General features: G+C 41.3%; 1 protein-coding gene across 1 annotated transcript in view; it reads left to right on the top strand.

The window, feature by feature from the left end:
- Positions 1-20,260, top strand: part of LOC113833947 (brain acid soluble protein 1-like) — a 48,248-nt gene extending 27,988 nt beyond the window's left edge. The window contains 3 exon segments of the mRNA XM_027400036.2: positions 18,596-18,958; positions 18,961-19,194; positions 19,196-20,260. Coding sequence (XP_027255837.1) covers positions 18,605-18,958; positions 18,961-19,194; positions 19,196-19,306 — 699 coding nt within the window. The 5' untranslated portion in view covers positions 18,596-18,604 and the 3' untranslated portion in view covers positions 19,307-20,260.
- Positions 20,261-23,820: the final 3,560 nt, after the last annotated feature.

Here is a 23,820-nt window from a genome sequence, read left to right as displayed (position 1 = left end):
CAAATAAACTCTGATTGTGGAAAAATGAGTACAATTCGTTTTTTAAAAGACTCACAGGCAGTTTCTCTAGTCTTTGTTAGCAGTTGATTCACATTTACTTGTAATTGAAAAAGTAAGTTTCTGTGAAAACAACTTTAGCTCAAGCTCTTTTTTTTTTTTTTTTTTTTTAAATTACTTTCCCTTCAAAAGACTGTATGCATTGCTGGGGTGTAGGGGTATGTATCTAGCCATGGGTGTCACTCCTGTTTATAATGCATAAAAATGTTCTCTTGTGAATGACCTCTGCATGGCAGAATGATTGGGGGAGGGGTGGGAAGACCTGCTAAGGCTGGGAATGTTCCAGGTGTGTTCTACTCACTAATTCTAAGGGCAGGGGCGAGGTTTTGTCCATGAGGATGGTTCTGATTTTGTGGATTTTTTTTTTAAGTGTGTTTTCCAGGCCACACTGTTAGATGAAATCAGTCTGGGTGCAAAAGTAAAATGAGGTAGTTTGATTAGTGCTTGTATATAGTGAGATCTTGATGATTTGTTTAAATAACTGTCATTTATTTTTCAGAATTTAATTTGACAAAATGTGCAAGTCCCAGGTGGAAGCCATCACAAAATGTGAACTGTTCGACTCGTCCACTGACAGTTTAGTCTAAATCTCACTTGGTTCCAATCCTAAGACATGTTAGGATTTTGTGGGGTGGGTGAGAGACCAGTGGAAAATGGAGAGAATAAATAATTTTTTTCCTGTCCATGATCCCACTTGTCCATTTCCTGTTCCCAAAGTGTCCTCTTTCTACTCTCATATCACACTGTGTACCATTCATATTCCACATACGAGAGGAGAACATGTCATTTGTCTTCTGAGTTGGCTTCTTTTAATATCTTCCCTCAGTCAGAAGGTGTGTGATTATGAAAACAAACAACCAAAGCTTGTGAGAACACAGGGCTAAAGCGTGTTTGTTCATTATTGGGAGGATGGCAGCAATGTACAGTGGTTCAGCCACGGTGGAAATCGGTATGGAAGTTCCTAGAAAATTCAAAAGTGCGGCTGACCATATGGCTGAGCAGATAAAGGTGCTGGCCATGGGGGCCTGTCAATTGAGTTCAGCCTCAGAATACATGGTAGAAAAAGAGACCTGGTTCTTGAGCATCGCTATCCAGCTTCCACACTCCCTGTGGCACACACGTTATCTACATGCACACGCAACACAACACATACATACACACACGCACACACAATCAGATTAAAATTGTAATGATCATGTGATCTATTCATATTACATCTGTAAACATACCAAAAGGACTCTAAGACAACATACCACAAAGATATCTGTACATTGATATTAGAAAGACACACACACACACACACACACACACACACACAGAGAGAGAGAGAGAGAGAGAGAGAGAGAGAGAGAGAGAGAGAGACCAGGAAGTGTTATTCAGCCGTAAACAACAAATTATGTTATTGTGGGAAAATGGATGGAACCTGAGATTGCCAATGAAGAAAGCAGATCTTTAGTGCCATCACCACTAGATATCTTTATTTCAGTAGCTATCACACAGTACAGCCTGTTTCAGTTGGCGCCAAAGGAGGTAACATTCTGGGTCTGATCGCTATCTCTATAGATGTTCCCTGGCTTAGGCATGGTCTTAGGTAATTTCAGTTCACCTTCTTGGTTGTTTCAGCTGACTGAAGATGCTGCTTTGGTCCCTCCCCTTGCTTTATGTGATAATTCTAAGCAGCAATGTTTTGAAATCCATTTCCCAAACTTGTAACCAGTTTGAACCTTCAAGTGGATTGTCGGCAGGAAAGGGACGGAAGTTAGCTCATGATACACACAGTAGGTCTTCAGTCAATTTTTGTTTACATCCTTTTACCGGAAACAGTGGCTCTGTTGTACTTGCATGTAACAAAGTCAAACCAAATTTTTATATTTATTCTAATTGTGTCTTTGATCCATGGGGATTTTTGAAGTGAAGTAGCTTGGTTGTTTTGTAGAGGAGATTTTGTGTGTGCTGATAGGGATATGTGAGAGACAGGTCCTAGGTTTTTGGCCCAAAAATTTGGTTCAAAAATTTACTTTAGGCCCTCTTGTCTTTTGTTAATGACACAGTGAAACAATCTACTCACTTAATACTATAAGAGGCTCACTAGAGTTTCCCCCCTTAAGACAGGCTTCTGAGTCATACACTAGTACTCCTTCTCAGGCTTGTCTCTGTGCTTCCCTCACTATCTGAAGGGTGTATGAAATTTCTGGTCCCTGTGTCAGTGTGCGGTTGCTCTCTGTGTTGAATCTCTTGCCTTTCATTGGCTTCGTTGGGCCTATAGGGAAATGTAATTTGTAAGCCACCACTCAGGCCAGTACAATAGGGTAGGGAGTTGGAATGGTGCAAGAATGGCTATGTGCCATAGCCACATGCAGGAGAAATGGTTGAGTGCCTAGGAGTTTCTCCACCCATTAGAAAGAATTTGTGCCTGATCAATGAATCTGGAGATGCACTGTTACTGGCATTGGGACTCAATTATGGCTCCCTTGTCCTCATACTTCCCACATCACCTCATTGTACCCCATTTATTAGCAACTCACACCTTGGTCCAGGAACCGAGAGTCAGTGAACCACAAGTTTGAAGAGAGAATGAAGAAACCCTTCCTATGTGTTTTTCTACTCTAGGTCTTGCAAAGTAAATCAGCTTTCTACTCTAGTTGATTTGGTCAAAGAATTTAAGCTGCTTTCTCTGACTTTGATCCTTGGGATGACATTTGCTCTATTACCTTTGACCCTTTAAGAAGCAGAGTTTACTGGTGATACTGGCAAGAAATACCTAGGAGAGGTCAGGGCTAACCTTGTGTTTCAGTGGGCAGCCAAGGTATAGCACAGATGTTCAGATCGTTGTTGAAACAAGTCTGTAGGTGGATTTGGATCTGTAAGACATTCTCATTAGACACACTTAATACTATCACACATTTTTATGAAGACCAATGTATAGAGCTAAGAGATTATGGACATTTATACTGCAATTGTTGTAACCAATCCTGGGAAGTTAAAAGTGGCCCATTTAACCTGAACGGTTAGTATCGTGGCTGTGGTGAGGCACAGTCCTTAGCTGAGCAGATGTTTAAATTTAAAAATTAAAAAACCCCATGTAGTGAACAAAATTAGTTTGTTTTCTGTGGAGGGTAACTTGGGTGCTATTGAATATCTTGAACAACCAGGGAGCCCATGTTCCAGTGGAACCATCATAGCAACATGAGGCTTCCAAGCTCAGTTTCTTAACTTGCTTTCTCTAAACCTGTAAGAAAAAATGGTGTTGGCCGATTTTTGTCCTGGATTTTGTGTTAGTACAGGTTGACAACAGGTTTCTGTTAGCTATTTTCAGACTTAGTGCTCAAATATATGGCTTTACAGCCTTGGATGGAAAATAAAATCTTCTTGTGGGAAAAATAGTTCAATTTAAAAACTAGTTCTGAACCTCAAACAGGTGAATTGAGCACAGGAAAATATGGTGTTTAGTTACATGCTTTTTGCCACAGCCACTTAATCTAACCTGAAGTAAGAAAGATGGAAATAGCTTGGAAAGCAGTCTGTCTTCTGAGACCATATTAAGTGAAATCCTTCTTTCTTGTTGCCTGGGGGGGCATTTTCCTAAATGCTGGCTCCAGCCATTTGGTATTATGGACTGTATTCATCCTTTCCTGGTGTGGGTTGTCTGTTTCCATCCTTGGAAGATTTATTTACGTTACCTGCTTTTAGAATCCTACAGTACAAAACAGATTGTGCATTTTTGCTGTGTCTGACCTAGAATTATAATGTCGAGGAAGGTGATTATTTTATTATAATTGAGTCAATGCTCTCTGTTTCTCAGTTGTGAATGCAGCAATTGTCTGGTTGCTATTTTCTTCTGGGTTTTAGGGGTAACTTGAATTTCAGTCTGACTCTGTTACATGTAAATACAACAGAGACTTTGTTTTAGGTAGAAGAATGTAAACAAAAATGGACTGGAGACCGACTGTGTGTCATGAGCTTGTTTCATTCCCTTCCCTACAGAAAATGCATTTGATGCCATAGTGACTGGCAGACCCCGTCTTCTTCAGCCAAGTTTGGCTTTGTGGAGGCTGACTTTCCTGCCTGGAAAGTCTTATATCTCAACGGGGTCTGTTGGCCTCATTCCCCACATTTTTTTGTATAGAGTATACCCAGTCAGAGTTCAAGCCATTGAAGTTCTATCTGAACCAAAAGAGAAAAACCTGTTTTCTGAAACACAAACCCTAATTACATAAAGTAAATGCTTCTGAGAACAGTATTGACTCATAGCATAGGCTGCAAATCTTGAACAACAATCGAAGCCTTGGCTTATGTAAGAAGGGATCATTCAAAACCAAATTACACCTGTCCTGCACCCTCCATGACTAAGGATGAAGCTGTTGGGGTGACAAGACCCTGCCTAAATCCTGTTGCATGCAGACTGGGTTTCTCGGCACCGTGGTCAAGGGCATTGCTCAGCAAAGATGATGTGTCCACAGCTAAACTGTGGCACTGACTGAAGGAGTTGGCAAGGGGGGTGGGCGTGAGCAGGGGATGGGAGAGGGATTGGCTGCTGGAGGATTTTTGGATCGTGGAACATGCTATAGTAATTGTGTTGTGTCTGCAGCTCTGCCTGCAGAAAGTACTTAGGTAAGATATCCTAAGAGTTGGTGATGTCTCCCTGGGGCTAATATCACTACATTCTATGTACCCTCATCATTTCTGGGTTAGACCAGGCTAGGTTTCCTAGCTTTCACTTTTCCTTATTTATTTTTAATTTTCTTTGTAGCTACCATCAATCTTACTAGTTTTCTTTTGCTGCTTCAGGATGTACGGGTGATGCAAATGTCCTCTTATACTCCATGTCTGGACTTCTCAGTGTGTACCCTTGGCCATGTGCTAGGCTTTTTATATTGTGTACTAATACATAAACAGGTTCTTAGGATCCAGTCTAGGCCCTCCGGTTAATCTCCCGAGACGTCCCTATGACCCCACCATCTGCCTTTGTTTTTACTAGCTCTTCAGTGATTGTGGTACATGCTAGTCCTATTATTGTTGGACACATTGTGTTGAAGTGATGGCAAAGTAAAAGAGTTTGAAGGGGGATGCTCCAACTTATACTGAAATCTGGTTATTCCTGCTAGCATCCATTCCCATCATTCCCTTAGAAAGTGGTCCTGAGTTTTAGCTGTGTGCTGTGATCTGAATGGAGGGCCTTCACCAGGGTTCCCCGGGTGAGAAGCAATAGCCTCATTTTGGTTGAAATCTCACAGCACACTGGAACATTTCTTCCTTGAATGGTGTCTCATTAGGTAGCTTGGAGGCTCAAATCTGAAGGAGGTGACAGTGTGGAGGAGAATGTGAGTGCCGACGAAGAAATGTGGGGAAAGCCATGTCAACTGTCAGAAAGAACCGGATGGTGCACTGTGTTGTCTGATCTGAACTTAGCTTTGCATTTTCCTAGACGTGGGCCTAGCACATACTGTTTGCTTGAGGACTTTCCATTCCTTTTTTTACCTAGAAAATTGAGAGAAAAGTGCCTCAAGATGCCAAGGAAAAGCGCATTCTTTGTTTAGATAATTAAGGATAGGTATAAAGAATTGTAACATGTTTTTCTGTGACAATGATTAAAACCAGAAAAGTGGTTTTAAGACTTGTTGAGTTAAGAAAAAAGATACATTGAAATATCAATACATGTCCAGTTTAGGCAGTCATAAAATGTGTGATTTGTTTATTTATATCTGGGGGTAGGGATCATTGGAAATAAGTTGTAGCTATTCCTGGTGTTGGTGGACCTTCCTTCTTTGTCAGGAGGCTACAAGTGAGAGAAACTGTCATGGCTCCAAACCTATCAAGTCCTGTCTAGCCCACTAATAAGCAGCAAAAAATATCTCAACTGCTATTAGTTATTTTTCCCCATACTTTATTTCTGATTCAGTTTGAAAGTTCTAAATTAGTTGTGGTAATATGCCATACTGCCTTCCCAAGTCTTTGTCAGGGAAATGTGGCTTAGAAATGATCTCAGCCGCCTGCACTTCCTGAGGTTGTGGTCCACTTACCGTATTGACTGAAAGCGCAGGTGGTTCATAGAGAATTGTGTGAGGATGCTGAAGCCAGTGCTCTCAGAAGGGCTGCTCGTTAAGTGCAAATAAATAACAACGAGATGCCTCAGTGGACTCTAAAAGCGTATTCCACGAATGATGGAGATGCATAATACATGAGTTCTGAGAGTGCTGGCCACATGTGGCAGGATGTATTAAGAGAGGCTCTGCATGATGTCCGAAGCCAGTCAACCTTTGCATTCAAAGAGATGCCTCACCTGCCAGTGTCATGGCAGCAGCACAATAGTCAGCCCAGACTGTTATGGTTAAAAACGTGTAGATCAGCTAGAGAAGGCACAGTTTGAGAATTGTACTAATGCACACACTGTTACTTAAAGTGGGAAAACATGACATAATTGTTTGTAGGATGTCTGTTCTTCTTGCTAACTGTGCTGTGGGTCATAGTGACAGAGATTGCTGCCATGGTTGTTGCCTAGGACCTAGTCATGTTTCATTTAATGGAATGGAAGTCTCTGATGTAGCTTAGCATACTTATTTTTCTACTGCTATGTGGAAAAAGGGTTTACATAATTCAGTGTGTAAACATCATTGTACTGATTCTTTTCATCTTACAGTTTTATAGCCAGAGGTTCATGTTTCTATGTATAGTGAGTTTATAGTATTTATCAAGCTCTTATTGAACAGTAACTACCGTAAAACACACACACACACACAAAACAAAAAAACAAAACAAAACAAAAAAACCTTTGTTCTACATACATCAGATGGATTTGGATAAATATTGAAGAAAGGCTTTAGGTCATTACTCAGGTCTATTTGACTGCTAAAACTTTCAACATAATATAGCAGAATATGAAGGGATTAAACAATCAAATGATGAATGACTAAAGATGAATAGTTTATCTAGACCCAAACCAGGTTTTGTAATAAAGGAGAATAAGGGTTCCCTGAACCAAAGTTCCTTTGGTCTTGCTTGAAAATATACACTTTAATTTTTGCTTAGTGCCTTCAAATCTGAGAAGCCCATGAAACCAGGGGGAATGCTGTGACTCTGCTGCTACTTGGTGCACTGTGTCACAAGACCTTCCCATGTCTTATGGTCACTAGGTCAGTTGTGTAGTCTTTCAGCTGGAGGAATTGCCTGCCCCTTTGTACCCTGTGCTTAACGCCTTCTATGTTGAATATGAAAGAGCCAAGAGGATAAATGTCTGGCCAAATGAGAAGGTAAAACTCTGAGAGAAACATTACTATCCAGAAATCTTGTGAAGTGCTTGCCTTGAATAGTTCATATTTCACTTAGTCATCTAGAAAAGAATGGGTTTGAATGAGGGAACAACCATTAGAGTTGGATTTACTTCTCTTTCCCTCCACCTTCTAAATAGCAAGTCTCTCTTTAACAAGCTTAGTTTAGGTACACATCTCTGAGTCTTCTAGAACCTTCCTCCATTAATACTTTCTCATCTTCCCACTTTAGTTCTTTGTTTAATACTGTGTTTGTGTGTGTGTGTGTGTGTGTGTGTGTGTGTGTGTGTGTGTGTGTGTGTGTGTGTGTGTGTGTCCAGTCCTCCCAAATCTCTACTGCAAAAGAGAAGTCAGCCTTGCCAATAGTCTTGATTCCTGGAATCACTTTGCTCAGACTCTTGGTGCTGATTGAGGCAAGGTCCTCTCATACTGCTCAGATATTATCCCGGGCCTTCCCGAGAGTCAAGCATCCTCCCACCTCCCACCGTCCCCATCCCCCTGCCCTGTCAGTAGCAAGGTCATGGAGACGGCAGTAGTCCACAGCTCCCTGACCTGGTCAAATTGCATCAATTTCTTCATCGTAAGGTGGGACTAGTAATAATTTCTTCCTTATAGAACAGTAACTATATTGATGTATACAAAGATCAACCTTTAAAATCATCTTAGGGAGAATAAATAAAATATATGTAAGTAATTTTGATGCTTTTTCTCTGCCCTCACCTGTCACCTCTTGTATTTCACTCTCATGGTATTTATATGCTTTCTCTCTGGATATTAAGTTTATTCCCTTTTGTTTCATTTGCTTGAAATAAAGCTCCTTTTCCATCTGGATTAATGTATTTTTCTAGACTGTTTTAATCATACTAATTTCTCCAGGTTCCCCTGCATGCTGGGCTTTTCTTTCTTTCTTTCTTTCTTTCTTTCTTTCTTTCTTTCTTTCTTTCTTTCTTTCTTCCTTCCTTCCTTCCTTCCTTCCTTTTGTTTAGATTCCCAGAGATGCCCTGAATATGCTGCTGTAAGTTCTGTAGGGTGGCCTGGGATGGGTGAGTTACAACTGAGAGGTCACTTGTACGCCATTGTTCTTTGTGCTGCAAAGGCTTTCTGTATTTGTGTACATTTCTGAGATTTTGTAGAAAAAAAATTCATCTTGGTCATCTGCCTGAAAAAATTGAGTTATAGAAGCATGAATGTATACATCTTTCTTCTTCCCTCCTTCCCTCTCTTCTTCCCTCCCTCCCCACTCCCTCCTTCCCTCTATCCCTGTCTTCCCAATATATTTTCATAACACTGGGGACATTTTATCATGACAAGGGAATAATTTGTCTTCAAAATGCTCTCTCTCAGTTTTTACTGATGATATTTCAAAGGTTTGCCTTGGGAACTTAGACTGGGTTGACAACTCTTAATACAGTTCTCTTTCCCTGGAGAACATTGCTGTCCCTGAATGGTAGTGATGTTAGAATTGCTGAACAGAAGCTTAGACTGAGCCAACAGTGACAAACGGTAAGTCTAATAATAATGGAGATTCTCACCAGGCATTGAAGAAACTTGATAGCAAATCATTGTGATGGACACACACTGGTGAGGATACCCAAAATATGCAGGCTACATTGTCCTCACCTCATTTCCCCATTCTAGAATAAAAGTTTCGAGAACTTAAAATAAAGGAACCAGTCATTTGTTCAAAATAGAAATCGGTGGGCCTGACAATCTATTTTAGACAGGCACTTTCTTCTATTTATACTTACTAAAAACATTCTTTGCTTCTTCATTCTTTGTTAATTCTTTCTTTAAGGTAAGGGGAGACTCCCTCCCAACATGCTTCAGCTAGTGTGTGTGTGTGTGTGTGTGTGTGTGTGTGTGTGTGTGTGTGTGTGTGTGTGCATGTACACATACATGAGTGCAGTGGTGGTGGTGGTGGTGGTACTGGTGGGATGGGGTGATGGTTTGTGATGCTTGTAAGAGAGAAATCTCTGCTGTGTAGCCTAATTTGTCCTTGAGCTTTCAATCCCCCTGCCTCAGCAGCTCCAGTGTTGCAATCATAGGTATGTTTATACCACCACACCCAGTTATAACTAGATTTGACAAATAGCTTAGATTCTTCCATCTTGAGTAATTACAAGTCCAACTTATCTAGTGATAAATATGTCAGCAGATGAGATTCATGGGCCAATTGTAACTTTATGTTGCTTTCAAAAAAGTCAATAGTTGGTTTCCTGGTATCTAAAACTGCTTAACTTTGCAGCTCTGTGTTAACGGAGTGACAATTGCTTGTCCAAGGAAGTAGTTTCCTGTAGCCATGTAGCAAACTTTGTCAAGAATGGAGGATTGGGGCCTAGCATCCTTTCATGGCATACATATTTTCTTCTGATTATAATATAGAAACACAATTAGAAGATTACTTCTTGTGTGTCCTGAGTGATGAACTTGAAATAATACTCTAGTCTCTGAACAGGATGTTGTATATTCATGTTGGGTTTTGCTGCAAATATGCAGTTGTCTGCATAATCATGTTTGATATCATACTTAAGAACTCTCTTCTGCTGATTCTAGATGAAATGGCCAATTAATCCAAATTTGCATTTTCAAAATAGGAATTTTACAGTGTTTGGTGGCTTTTTATGTAAGAAATGCTTAGATGCTATTAGTGCAAAGACAAGACACAAATAGAGATAGCTTGGGAAGTAGTAGATATATTAGCTTTTGGATCACATGGGATAACCCATGTCAGCGCAAGGGTCTTTGAGGAAGCTTGATCACACATCATTATTCAGACCTGTTTCAGAGGGCTGAAGGATTGTTAAATTAATAAAACTCTTGTTTCTCCTACTCACAGCTTGATTTCTTTTGGAGTTCTCCCATTCTCCTTCATCTACACCCAGGCACACCATTAAATGTATTTAATTTAAAGAACAGAGAAATGACACGGTAACAAGAGCCCCACAAAAGTCACATTTTATCAGGAAACCACATGAACAGCTTCCATGGTGACCTACATGTGGATCAGATACTATCCTAGTACATGGGGCTACGACTTCTTGAGTTTTGAATGACTGTAGTTCTTTTGTTTCTAAAGCCATAAAATTCTGATTTTTTTTTAAAGCATGGTGTATGTGAGAGAGAGGGGGGGGAGACAGAGAAACAGAGAGAGAGTATGCTTGCACACATGTGGTGTATACACACATTTTTATGCAGGTGTACATGCTCCTTTGCATACAAAGAGGCCAGAGGAAGACATCACTACTGTATCACTCTTCTTATTCCCTGGAGACACAGTCAGCCATTGGAATTTGGCTGGAAGCCAGCAATCCCCCATAATCCTCCTGTTTCTCACCCTGCCCTGACGGTCTGGCATTACAGTCACGTGTATAAGCATTCTGAGCTTTTTAGTTGAGTTCTGGGGATATGGATATAGATCCTCATGCTTGTTCAGTAAGTGCACTTACCTGCTGTGCAAAGCCCTACTGTACTTACTTTTGACTAAAACCAAAAGAGTGTAGAGGTAGTAGGGCTGGCCATGCATTTTAGCTGGTTATTACTGGCAGAGGTTGAGGAACCACATTACTGCCAGGTGTAGTCTTCTGAAAAGGGCACAACCACTGTCCTTTACCCCTGAAATTGAGTCAGAGAGTGTTTCCATTCCCAAAGCAATTTGTCCACAGCTAGGGTCCCTAGAAAGAAAGACAAGACCCTGGTTCACCCCCTGATCCATTACACCACCGCTTTTACCTTTGTCAGAAAGGGAGCCAAGGCTTCCACCATCTGCTGCCTCATGCTTTTGCTCCATGTCTTCTGACGGTGTCTTTAGGGTAAACATGGGACTCCTGTTTCCGTAAGGTAAACATAGGAGAGAGGACTGGGTGTGGAGCAGAAGCTCTTTCAAAGACAGTATCTGGAGGGGTGGACAATTGGCTCTCTCACCCACTCTGCTCTCCCAGTGACATTCTCACTTGTTGAGTTTCAGGCGAGAATAAAGGATAGGTGCTTCAGGTCCCTGTGACTTCGCCTGGCTCTTCCCAAAGCAAGGCCCCTGACTTTAGAAGCCACAAGTGGTCTTCAAAATCTTTGACTTATATTCCAAACAAAATCTTAATAAATGTTGTCTTTTAAAAACTTTAAAAAAGAAAGTTTGTCTTAGACATGGTCTTCTCTATACCAGGCTGGCCACGATTGTACCTCTACCTCCTGAGTACTGGGATTGTAGGTATGGGCCACCACGCACGGGGCCTCCTGTAGAGATTAAGCAATCTCTACCATCCAAGGTGCAGTCTCAGCCCTAAAATGTTGCCTTTTTACAACTTTATCAAAATGGCAATGTGTCCTTGTTTCATTTGATGTAGCTTTCCCATTTTAGTGAACATAGAAATAACTTATCCTTCCAATGGGAGAAAAGAATCAATGGATAAGAATTTCTTAGGTAATTTCATTATTCTCAAGTCTATTAGAGAAGCCATGGGTATTTAGAAATGAATATTTTTTCCCTTAGAAAGTAATTTCCAACTGTGCCCTCCCCCTTCAGAAAACACACCGGTTCTCTTTGCATGGGTCACAAGTTCCTTAATGTCTACTCTGGAAGATGTGGTGAAGGAAGTGGTGGTAGCATGGTAGTTCCTAATTCACAAGAGTTGATTCATGTTTTACAAGTGTATTTTATATGCAGGAAACAGATTTCTTAGTTCCTCTTAGATTATTGGAAACTGACCTTATAGATTTAAATGGTTCTCATAGGATGTAGAGTGGGTAAAGGAAATTGTTTTAATTTAGCTTTCCAGGTTCTATCCTTATTTTGCATTTCTTTGTTTCTATTAGGTTAGCAGTTATTGCCTCTTTTTCTTTATGAGAGAGAGAGAGAGAGAAAGAGTTAGGTGGATACATTATAGGAATTAGGAGTCAAAACCTCTGCCTGCTTACTTTTTCTTAACATTTTAATATAACATTAAGCTGAATGCCATGCTAATTTGTGGGATTGTGTTAGCCATCCTTCCACTTAAGCTGGTTTTGAAAGGATATGGCATGACACAGGATGGACACATGCTTTGGCATGTCCCTTCCCTTGGCAGAGGGTGAATCTTGCTGGGTAGGAACTTAGATGGTGGTAGATGACACACCAGAAGTAGTGAAAAGGGAAACAACTGTCTTTTATAAATAACCATGACACTGTCAATAGCCCCATGCCAGGGATGCTAATCAAAGTTGTATTTTCTGTCAGTTATGATTCCATCTGTGATGTATTCAGTGTGAACTCCCATTCCGACTCACTTGCAAGCTGATACATTATTAAAATATCTCCCGTGTGTAATGGAGATTCCCTTAAAAGTTCTATTATTTAGTCCGTACTTGGTAAAGATCATCTCTAAAGATCATGTATATAGCTATATTTTTAACTCTTTTGATAGTCCAAAATTGCTGTTTTTCTTATTTCTAGTTTTAACAAGTGTCATAAATATCACAGTGACAACCCAGGTGGATGTCAGTTCAATTTTTTAAGGACAAAATGGCCTTGTATTTATGATCACAGGCACCTAGAACTTCATAATGTCATGCTTTTATCCTAAATAGCATTTCATATAGTGCTGTAAACATCCATACTGCCCTCTCAACCCATGTCAGAATTGAATAAACTTTCAATATCATCATTTTACTGACAGAGAATTTGAGATCCAGAGGGAAGATGCCCTGCTCAGATTCACAGTAAAATTTCAATAATTAAGTCTTTCCACTTTTAGCAAACTTCATACTGAATGTCTTAAAGAAAATAAGTATAGTTTATTATTTTTTCCATAAAAGTTGTTTTGTGATTGATCTTTCCACCTTTATTTTTCAAGACAGAAAAAGTAATTTTTAATTTAATTGGCTGCACTGATAGACTAGCTTACTTTAAGATTAAAATAAAATTTGAGCTCAGGAATGTTTGGGATGAGCTGATTTTTGTCAGCACCCAAATCATACTGTAGTTGGTGAGCACTAGGGTGGTTTTATGGACTTCTGAGATAATTGCACAGAGCCGATTGGGGCCTGCTGTGTCCTGGGGAATGTATACAAAATAAGCATAACTTATGTAATGTGAACAGCTAAGGGGTATATTTTCCTGTTCTCTGGCAGGCTTCCTGGAGAGGAAAAGCATTTCAGACCATCTCTGTAAGAATGCCTTGATTATAAGTTCTGAATTATTTGTCACTTTTAATCTCCCAGAGTTTCAAATAAACATAAAAGATAAATATCTATGCACCCATTCAAATTTTGTATAGCTATAAAATTTCTGAATTTAAACTCTCAGGATCAAGAACCAATTTATCATTCAGGTTTGCTGTAGTACCAATATAAAAGATCACATTTCTCCTCCCTATGAAATTGAAATTAGTTTTAAATAGTTTTTCCCCTGTGTGAGATATACATGTCAATGCCTTAGAAGCTCTAATACTTGGTTTAGAGGAAGAACTGAAGCATAGTTCTTAAAGGATATTTATTACTTTTTCCAGTTGTTTTTTAGGGCAAAAGAAATCACCGTACCCAATCTATTTGGCTAGGAAGGTGTTTCTTTATGAGCCTTCTTGTGTGTGAAGAAGCTAAAGAAATATGGCTTTAGATGGGTCACAAAAGGGCCTGGGGAGGTCACTAAGTCAGCTACCAGGGCCTGAGTTCCGTCTCAGAAGTTAGGTTTAAAAAAAGCCAGACATGGTGGTGTGTGGTCAAACACATGAGACTATGTGGGCCCTTCTCTTTCAAAACCACCACAGTTGTTCTGTGATTTTTACATGTACCTGTACACACACACACACACACACTCTCTCTCTCTCTCTCTCTCTCTCTCTCTCTCTCTCTCTCTCTCTCTCTCTCTCTCGAACATGTCACAAAAATTCCTAAATAAGCATTCATTAGGAAAAGTTTTTGATTGACAATAAGTGGTAAGTTTCTAAAGAGAGGAAAAATGGAAGACAGTCATGAGAGATTAGAATGTATTATATATATGCATATATTCAAATATATATGTTAGTGATTTAAACATACTAAAGCACTGCTTTATCTTTTGATATTGCAGAAAAAAATTCATGTGTTGAAAATCACCAAAAAAAAAAAAGCCTTTAATCCCAGCACTTGGGAGGTGGGAGGCAGAGGCAGGGGGATCTTTGTGAGTTCCAGACCAGCCTGGTCTACAAGAGCTAGTTCCAGCATCTTGTCTAGAAAAACCGAGAGAGAGAGAGAGAGAGAGAGAGAGAGAGAGAGAGAGAGAGAGAGAGAGAGAGATTTTTTCTTTGTCCTTTATATATAAATTTGAAGCAATTGATGACCTTTAAGTAAAGAATGTAGATTCTTTTCCATTCTAATGTAAAAAAGTGGAATTTCTTGTTTCCTTGAAATAACTGACAGGAAAGGTGCTGAGAACATAGTGGAAAGTGAAATGATGCTTTCTTTATCACCACTCAGGACTAGTTCATATTTTGAGGAATGGATTTATAATGCATATATAATTGTTTTGTTTTATTTTTGAGACAAGATCTTGCCATATAACTCAGGCCGGCCTGGAATACAAGACACCACTGCCCCAGCTTCGAAGGTGTCAGGGTTACAACCTACGCTTGACTTCTAACTTTGGTTTTACAAATCTTTGTTTAGAAACAGATTTCTCAGTATAATGGATTATTGGTGGGTTTAGAAAGACTTGTAACATCATGAAAATTTTGAATGTCTAAAGTATTCTAAGCAGAGAGGTAGACTGATTCTGGTATCAGGCATCCTGTTCAAACTTCTGCACATCTGCAAGGACAGCAGGAGCTTGCTTGGAGCATAAGCATCAAACATCTTTCCGTTGACATTTTTTTAAAAGTGTTTGCTTTTTTAAACAATATTTTAATTCCAGTGTTTCTAAAACTCATTTATGGAGAACCTAATTTCTGCTATCCCGTTCGCATTTGTAAGTGCAGAATTCCCTGGGAATTGTAAAATGAAGCACTGGGGAGAGGAAGCAAGATTTCGGTGGACCTCTGACATGTCAAACACTGTACTGTTGTCTCATTTATTATTTTACAGGACATAGAGACACAACAAGGTCCGTTAACCAGCTTGTAGCATTCAAGGAAGGTGTATCTTGGAGGTAGGATTCGTGGATCAACTATGGCCTCATGTCCAAATGTCCTGTGACATTCTTGACCACTATTTATATTAGTGAATCCAGCACTCTTTCTCCCTCTGCAATTTCTTGCTAGTTTTTTTTTTTTTTTTTTCCTAATGTGTATTTCAAACTGTGATTCTGTAGTTTTGGCTCTTGTGGCAGAGAATGTTCTTGCCCTTTCACTGGAATTTGTAGAAGGTGCTCCCTGTGGAGGTATCATAACTGTGATGGACTCTAGTGTTTGTTCTCATAACAACATACAAAGCTCCACTCCATGCATTCAGCATCTGCCTATGCTTTTTTGAATGCTACTCATCCTAACTGAGGAAATTCGAAGACAAGCTGGGTGCGTTGGATGCCACTTTGGATTAGGCTTAAGTAACTTCCAAGACAGATTACTTGTTGGCTCAAGATACCTGTTTCTCCATCCACCCCACTCATGTGTGTATGTGTATGGTGTGTATGCAAATGTTTGTGTCCATATGTGTGTGTGCAAATGCTGGCTCATTTGTGTGACAGCCCAAGGTTGTTGTCCGGAGTCTTTCTGGATAGTCTTACTCTCCATTTTATTGGTTGAGGCAGCTTCTCTCAATGGCACCCAGAAGCTGGTTGGGAAGGCCAGTCTAGCTATCTTTGCTCAAGACATCCCCAGTCTCTACCTTCCTAGTGCTAGAATTACAGATATTTACTGGGCTGTGGGTCCAAATTCCAGTCCCTACAAGCAGCCAGCACCTTTAAGTTGTCAAGTCATCTCTCTAGCCCTTTGGCTATCTTTACTTTTTTTAAAACACAAGTGTTCCAACTTTCTAGACAAAATCACTTCTTTCAAAACTGGAAGTCATAGAAAGGAGAGGACTCATTCACTCTGTGAACATGTTCCTTGCTTGTTGTCATGTCTTAATGATCTAATAAAAGAGCTTCACTAGCAAATAGGAGGAGAAGCTTAGGGTAGAGATTACCTAGGAAGCCTCTTCTGTATCCTGTATCCTCTCAAAGTCTTGAGCTCTGGGCCATTCTGGGAGGTCCTGCTTCGGAATCCAGGAAGGTAACATTCCTAGGTTTACAGCTCCCTTGCCAAATCAGCTTCTTAATGGGTTGAGTTCCCCCATCACCTGCCAGGTGGTGCTTCTCCCATTAACACATTCTATTCTTTTTGGCTTTGATCTCTGTTTTGTTGCACAGCTTGGGGGGGAACTCAGCTAGTTAGGATTTCCTTTTCAGTAAAAGGGGGATGTTAATGACACACCATTGTATGATGCTCTTGAGAAGGTGAAACATTTAGGTAAAGTGTTTAGGATTAGGACTGTTCCCGCCACCTTTGATTTTAATTTGTAACTCTAATTTACCCCTCTGGGTGCTAGGTAGGTGTTCACTCATATTCTTGTGGGAAATAGCCAGACAGCTGCTTTCCTGGACCTCTAGTGCATTTCATAAGCCTCCTCCTGGCACTCTGCTCTGCTACACACAGGTAAATCAGCTGAAAGCGCCGGCTGTTTGTGTTTAAAAAATGGACATTATTGAGACACATTCTCTTACAACTTGATTGTGTGTGTTCGATTTCTACCAGAAAAGAGTCACAGCTGGGCTGAAGACAAAGAATAGAATGTGGCTTTAATTGTGCTGCAGAAAACCAATTTTAGTATCCTAGATTTTAGGTTTGTAAACCAATAGGACTTTAAACCTCTGGAGATTGCTATATAGAATTTCATATAGTGGGTGTCAGAACCCAGAACTCCATTCTTTGTTCACAGTGAGACTACATTTACTCTTTGTTCCTAAACTGTAATTCCTAGGTTGGTGTATGGATTTCTGTCATACAACTGGGAGAAGAATCTCAAGGTAGAACTGTCAGAGTTTCTATTTCCTGACTCAACCTAATGCATCAAAATGTAACTTGGAGTATAGGTGCTGAAGTCATGTGTAATATCAACACCTTGTAACGTTTCTAAGAATTTGATGAAGGTGTTACAAATTACAATTTAATTTATCATTCAAGTTCATGTTTTCATTTATTTCTTAATGGTAAAATATTTTTAATTGTGGTTTCAACCACATATATTTACTCCAACAGAAAATGGGACCCATTGTTCCAAGTGAGTTAGGACTCTAAGCCATTCCTTTCCCTTTTAAGAAACGTAGCAGCAATTCTTGGATGACACAATAAAGACCTTTCTTGAAAATAGGAAGAATATTTTAGTCATCTTTGTGTTTGTTTCTCTTTTCTTGTCTCCTCCAACTCTTAAAGTCAACCCAGACAGGAAATTAGCATAGAACGGCGAGACACATTTTGACTGAAGAATAGTACTCTGCGACACCTGACTTTCAAAAAATGTGGGTTATTTCACTATCATGAATCATGATCACAAGAGGTGTAGTGAAGAAAAAGCACATTTTCTGTTCTGAATGGATGATAGTAAGGGGTGGGGAATAGCTGGGTGAAGAGAGCTCAGGGTCCCGCCGGGAGTAAGCAAAGCAGGTGAGCTCACCAAGAGTTTCTACTCTTGTCCCGTGGCCTTGCACTGTGCTTCTCCTCTGACCTACTACACTTCCTGTGGGGACCAACAGGGGCCCTGGAGTGTTAGCGTTTCAAAGTTGCCGTCTTTAACGAAAAACAATCACAATTTCTCAAGAATGCAACATGTTGGTGATTTCTTGCAGGCGTATGATGCTACTAAAAACGTGCTTCCAGAAGCAATGGGTGACAGATTTGTCATGTATGCTGTGCGGATTCTTCAGAAAGTTGTTGATACATTATGAAGTTTTGTTGTTGTTTTTTAACCAGCTACACGGTAATTCTAAAATGGCTGGCCCTGCCATTTTGTGATGCCGTGTTGAGTTCTGGATATAAGGAGACAGATAAGAAACCATGGCACCTGTACTCCCTTTTGGTAGCTTGGGCCCACTCATTGAATCGTTGTCTCCTCCATTAAGAGTCCCTCCACTTACTGGCTTGCAGGCTTGGTAGCTGAGACTTCCCTTTCTTTGTTCTTTGTCTCCATGCATTACTTCTAAGGTGTGGCAGAATGCATGCGACATCCAGGCTGCTCCGCAGCCCCTGCGCAATTGACTGGGATTCTTGACTCTTCACTCGGTGGGAGGCCTCCTGCAAAGTTTGCCTGCCCGACCCTAACGCCCCTTTGTCTCCCCTTGTGCTTCCTTGCAGAACTCCAAGATGGGAGGCAAGCTGAGCAAGAAGAAGAAGGGCTACAATGTGAACGACGAGAAAGCCAAGGACAAAGACAAGAAGGCTGAAGGCGCGGGCACCGAGGAGGAGGGGACCCCGAAGGAGAGCGAGCCCCAGGCAGCCGCCGACGCCGGAGAGGTCAAGGAGAGCGCGGAGGAGAAGCCCAAGGACGCGGCGGACGGCGAGGCCAAGGCCGAGGAGAAGGAGGGCGACAAGGCGGCGGCGGCAGCCAAGGAGGAGGCGCCCAAGGCCGAGCCCGAGAAGAGCGAGGGCGCCGCGGAGGAGCAGCCCGAGCCCGCGCCGGCGGCGGCGACCGAGCAGGAGGCGGCCGCGCCCGGGCCCGCGCTGCGGGCGGCGAGGTCCCCAAGGCCGGCGACACCGCGGGCGAGAGCACGGGCGCGGCCGAAGGCGCGGCCAAGGAGGAGGGCGAGGCCAAAAAGACTGAGGCTCCCGCCGGCCCCGAGGCGAAAAGCGACCCAGCGGCCCCGGCTTCAGACTCTAAACCTAGCAGCGCGGAGGCCGCGCCCTCGTCCAAGGAGACCCCCGCGGCCTCGGAGGCACCCAGTTCCGCGGCCAAGGGCGCCCGCGCCCGCCGCGCCCCCCGCCGCTGCCACCCCGGAGCCGCAGGGCGAGGCGCCCCCCGCTGCAGCCACCGCCAGCTCCGAGCAAAGCGTGGCCGTCAAAGAGTAACCCACCCCACCGGGACAGCCTAGCCAGAACCGACGAGGCCACTTGCAAACGACCTGTCTCACGCTCTCTCTGTCTCTCACTCTTGTCCTCTCTCTGTCTCTCTATCCTATAACTAACTCGTTTCAAATTGGAAGTCAGGATATGTATTGCCCAAGGGATTAAAAAGAAAAAAACAGGAAAAGGAAAAAGGAAGAAAAATAATAATAAAATAAGAGGATGTGTCCCATCAGGGGAGGGAGGGGGTGGGGAGAATCCAAATAGTATTTTTGTGGGGAAATATCTAATATACCTTCAGTCAACTTGACCAGTCAGTCCTGGAGTTTAGAGATCACTGTCTGAAAGTACATCGTTTGTACCTGAACCGCTGTCCCCTGGCGCTCCACCCCAAAAATCCCAACATCTTTCCTGCCATGCAGCTGGGGAGGGTAGCGTTTGATTTTGCCCACAGGGCCAGTGCCAAGGCAATCAGATCTTTATGAAAGCAGTATTTTCTGTGTTTCCTTTTTAATTTACAGCCTTTCTTATTTTGGTATTTTTTTTTTAACGTTGTGGATGAATGCCAACTTTCAGACGGAGCCCACTTAGCTTGTCCACATGTATCTCGACACCAACCCTCCATTCTTCCTCTCCAGATATTTTTGGGAGTAACAAACATTCTCTCATCATACTTAGCCTACCTAGATTTCTCATGACGAGTTAATGCATGTCCGTGGTTGGGTGCACCTGTAGTTCTGTTTATTGGTCAGTGGAAATGAAAAAAAAAAAAAAAAAGTCTGCCTTCATTGCAGTTCCAGTTTTCTGCCGTCTGTGTCACAGACACCAACACACCACCCATTGGAAAATGGAAAATAAAATAAAAAACAAAAAATAAAAAAAATGTACAATGGATGCATTGAAATTATATGTAATTGTATAAATGGTGCAACAGTAATAAAGTTAAACAATTAAAAAGTAGCGAAGACTGTTGGCTTTCTTTACCCTTACTTGTCTGTAATGGGTGCTTTTCTTTTCTCAATATGAGTGAATGAAGGCAGGAAGCAGGAACTTAAGTCTTCTTGACTGTTGTCTTTAGAAACCAAACAAGCCACCACAAACAATGGCGTCAATGTGCAGTTCCGTCATGCTGTAAGGTGAACAGGGGAAAGTTCTATGGATTCCCATTCAATGATAGGGCAGATGTAATTATTAATACTTTAAAAGAGCGAATATTTTGAATGAAACATCAAATGACACCTAAGAGCTATCTCTTGAAGGCTGGGAAGAAAAACTTGATCTTATAGGAACATCCTATGTGTGTAAATTGTGAAGCCATGAACTAGCATCTATGTCTGCCGCTCCGCCCCCCCCCCCGCCCCCGCTCCCCTTCAGCTTAAATGATAGCAGAACAAGGCAAGGGATCAGGAATACCATGAAGGTAATGGGATAGCCATCAAGAGAAAGCTGCCTGCATGCCCTTCTGCTGCTAGTGGCTTCCACCTTCTCCAGATCTCCCTCGCTTCGGTTTCAAGGGACCATAAACCTTGTGACCTCTAAGTCAAGAACGTTGTGATAGCTGAAATACGTAGAAGTGCACATACCAGAGAGCCATCTTTACCACGGGGTAGTGACCACCTGTGTGCTCAGGGACCCCCTTTCTGCATGTAGAACAGAGGCTGGAGGATGGCGGCTTCTGTGCAGAGTCAGTTCTTGAGAGTAAGGAAAAGCAGCGACTGTCTCTTGGATCTCTGAGAGTAATTTTCCAATCCGATAATAGAAATGACTTTTCATAAAGAAGCCTAGCCACTGTAAAGATTTCTCAGACTCAAATCAGAGAAATGCCCAGGAAAATGAATAACAGTTTCATATTTCCAGTGCCACTTAGACGGTTTCCTGTAGAATTCGCGGAGGCCATGGACAGTGCAAGATGCTGTGGTTCTGAATTAGCCTGGCTCCATTCCTGTGGGCTACACAAAGAGGAAAGAGATCCTCCCCAGATATTTTCTGAGTATCTGGAACCAGTACCCGACTTGGAGAAACAGAAATGGTGATATTGAATTAGTTAATGTACCTTTTAAGTACATGCCCTTGAACATGTGTAGCTCTTGGGGTTCCTGTTTTTATAAATGAAATAAATTTGAACTCTTAATGCATGAAAGAACAGAACACATGAACTATGTAAAAACATTAATCACCTGACAACTGTTTTAGGTAAGAATAGTGGGGGTGGAGAGGGTGTCCAGAGCATGACCAGTTGTCCTAAATTATATAAAATCAGGTGGGGGTGGGGTATTAGGGAGGTGACAGATTCAACAAGCTATGGAAGACATTTCTAAAACTGCAGACTATCTTTAAAATCAAAAAGAAGACTTATTTTTTTAAAAATCAATTATTTTTTATTGATGACTGCAAAGCAGTTATGAATATTAAATGGCATTCATTTATTGCAATAAAAATGCTTGGTGGAAGTAATATTTAATAGATTCACTTTCTCCTCCCACCATTTTAATTAAAATGTCCACAGGCTTTTTGGGTGAGAACAATCAACTTGAGCTCTCAGGGTAATATTTATCTTCCTAAGTTCCTGGATGGGATAAGTGAAATAAGGAGACGTATTTCATTTTATGTATAGAGTTGAAGGATGTTGGTATAAGACCATTCAAATCTGAGCTACACCTCTTCTCTTATTTTCTAACCATTATCTCATACATGACATTTAATTTTATCATTCTTTAAAAATGCTTGAAACTGATATATTCAGCAGAAAACCTAGGACATGGGAATGACTGTCTCTGATAGGAAGGGCATAATGTCGGGTATTCACATTAAATTGGGACTAACCTAGCTTCTTCCTTCCTTAATCACATAAAGTGAAGGCACATCAGTGCATAGGCTGTATAAAGAAAGTCCCAGCTGTCTGTGAACTTCTCATGTTTGCTTCATTAACTTGGCCATCAAAATCTTTTCTGAAGCATGAATGGCTCTAGGGCTCACGTTCGTTAGATGTTTGTGTGTATCTTGACGGGGGCGGGGGCGGGGGGGGAGTGAATACGAATCAAAATGAGTGTTTCCAAGGTTGCTGGGTTTGTTCTTCCTCTTTGGTGGTCCTACCTGGTAGCTGATGTTACCTCTGAATGTTGGTGGTAGATGCAGGCCCACAAGAGCTGGGTGATGGCTTGCATCTTGGGACCCTCTGATGTGACCTCAAGCTTGGAGGAGGTCACCCTTAGGCAACTTCCAACCATTGAAGGAGGAGGAACTTAGAAAAATGCAGGGACATTCTTCAGTTTCTTGGAGCCTCTTTTGCTTTCTAGACTCAAGACCCAGGCTGGATAGACCATAAGGACATGGTTATCAACTACCTGACATGGTCTAGACATTCTCTGGCTGTCAAATTTGGGCAAGCTATTAGGTTCTAGATACCCAGATGCCCAGAGTCTGCTTTCCTTGAGCATCCCAGAGCTTTAAACTTCATTGAGTAACCTAGCATAGCAAACTGGAACACAGGTTCATTACCGAGACACACAACACTGCAACTTACGTTCATCACCAAAATTGGCCTTGAGTGGAACATCTGTTTTATATGATTCCTTTCTAGATGTCAGAGTTTGACATACAGCAAATTACAGTTATTTATTGGGAAAGAGATCTATTTAGAAAACTGACTAAACTTTCAATTTTGGTTGTTACCCAGTCTCTTAAGATTGTGGAGATCCACTGCCATCATTTTGATTTGGTTCAGCCTTTCAACAATAACATTGCAGATGTATTTCAGTTGAGATTTATTTTAACTAATTTGCACAATGTTGAAAACTGGATTCTCAGGGGATAACCTTAAAATTTTACAAGATAGCATCATTATAGTGGTTTTGGGATTCATCCTAGGAGTATTTTTTTTTTTTTTGACACAAACATACTATACAGTCCTGGTTGGTCTGGAACTCATCATGTAGATCAGGCTAGCCTCAAACTCAGATATCTGCCTGCCTCTGACTCCCAAATGCTGGGACTAAAGACATGTGCCACCATGCCCCACTGGTAGGAGTTATGGTTTTGCTTCGTTTGAAACTGTCAGTAGTTTTTTTTTTTTTTTTTCCTCCAAGCACTTGATATTTAAAGTATTTAGCAATGGCTGGCTCTTTAACTAGGGTGTCATTCTTTCAAAACCATATCTGCTAATGGAGAAGGGAAAAGAACATTATAGAAGGTTTTCATGACAACTTGGTGAGTCATTAGTTTTAAAGTAAGCCATTATTCACCATGAGATTATATGCTTTCTGACTCTTTAAGGACAAAAATTTCAGTATATGAAACGAGTATATGACATCTCATAGCCTGGCTAGGTCAGTCCATTCCTCCTCATTCTAGTCTCCATGTTATTAAGAGCCGTTTCCACTCTGGAGCCTTTTGTTTCCAACCACATCTGTATTCAAGGAGATTCCTAGAGAGAATTTGATGGAAAAGAACACAGTGGGGTGGGGGTGGGGGGAATCCTAGTGTAACTGTATTCATGAAAACAAAACAAAACAGGATACATA

This window comes from Cricetulus griseus, chromosome 2, assembly GCF_003668045.3.
Source record: "Cricetulus griseus strain 17A/GY chromosome 2, alternate assembly CriGri-PICRH-1.0, whole genome shotgun sequence".
NCBI lineage: Eukaryota > Metazoa > Chordata > Mammalia > Rodentia > Cricetidae > Cricetulus > Cricetulus griseus.
This window is presented reverse-complemented; position numbering and strand designations above follow the sequence as displayed.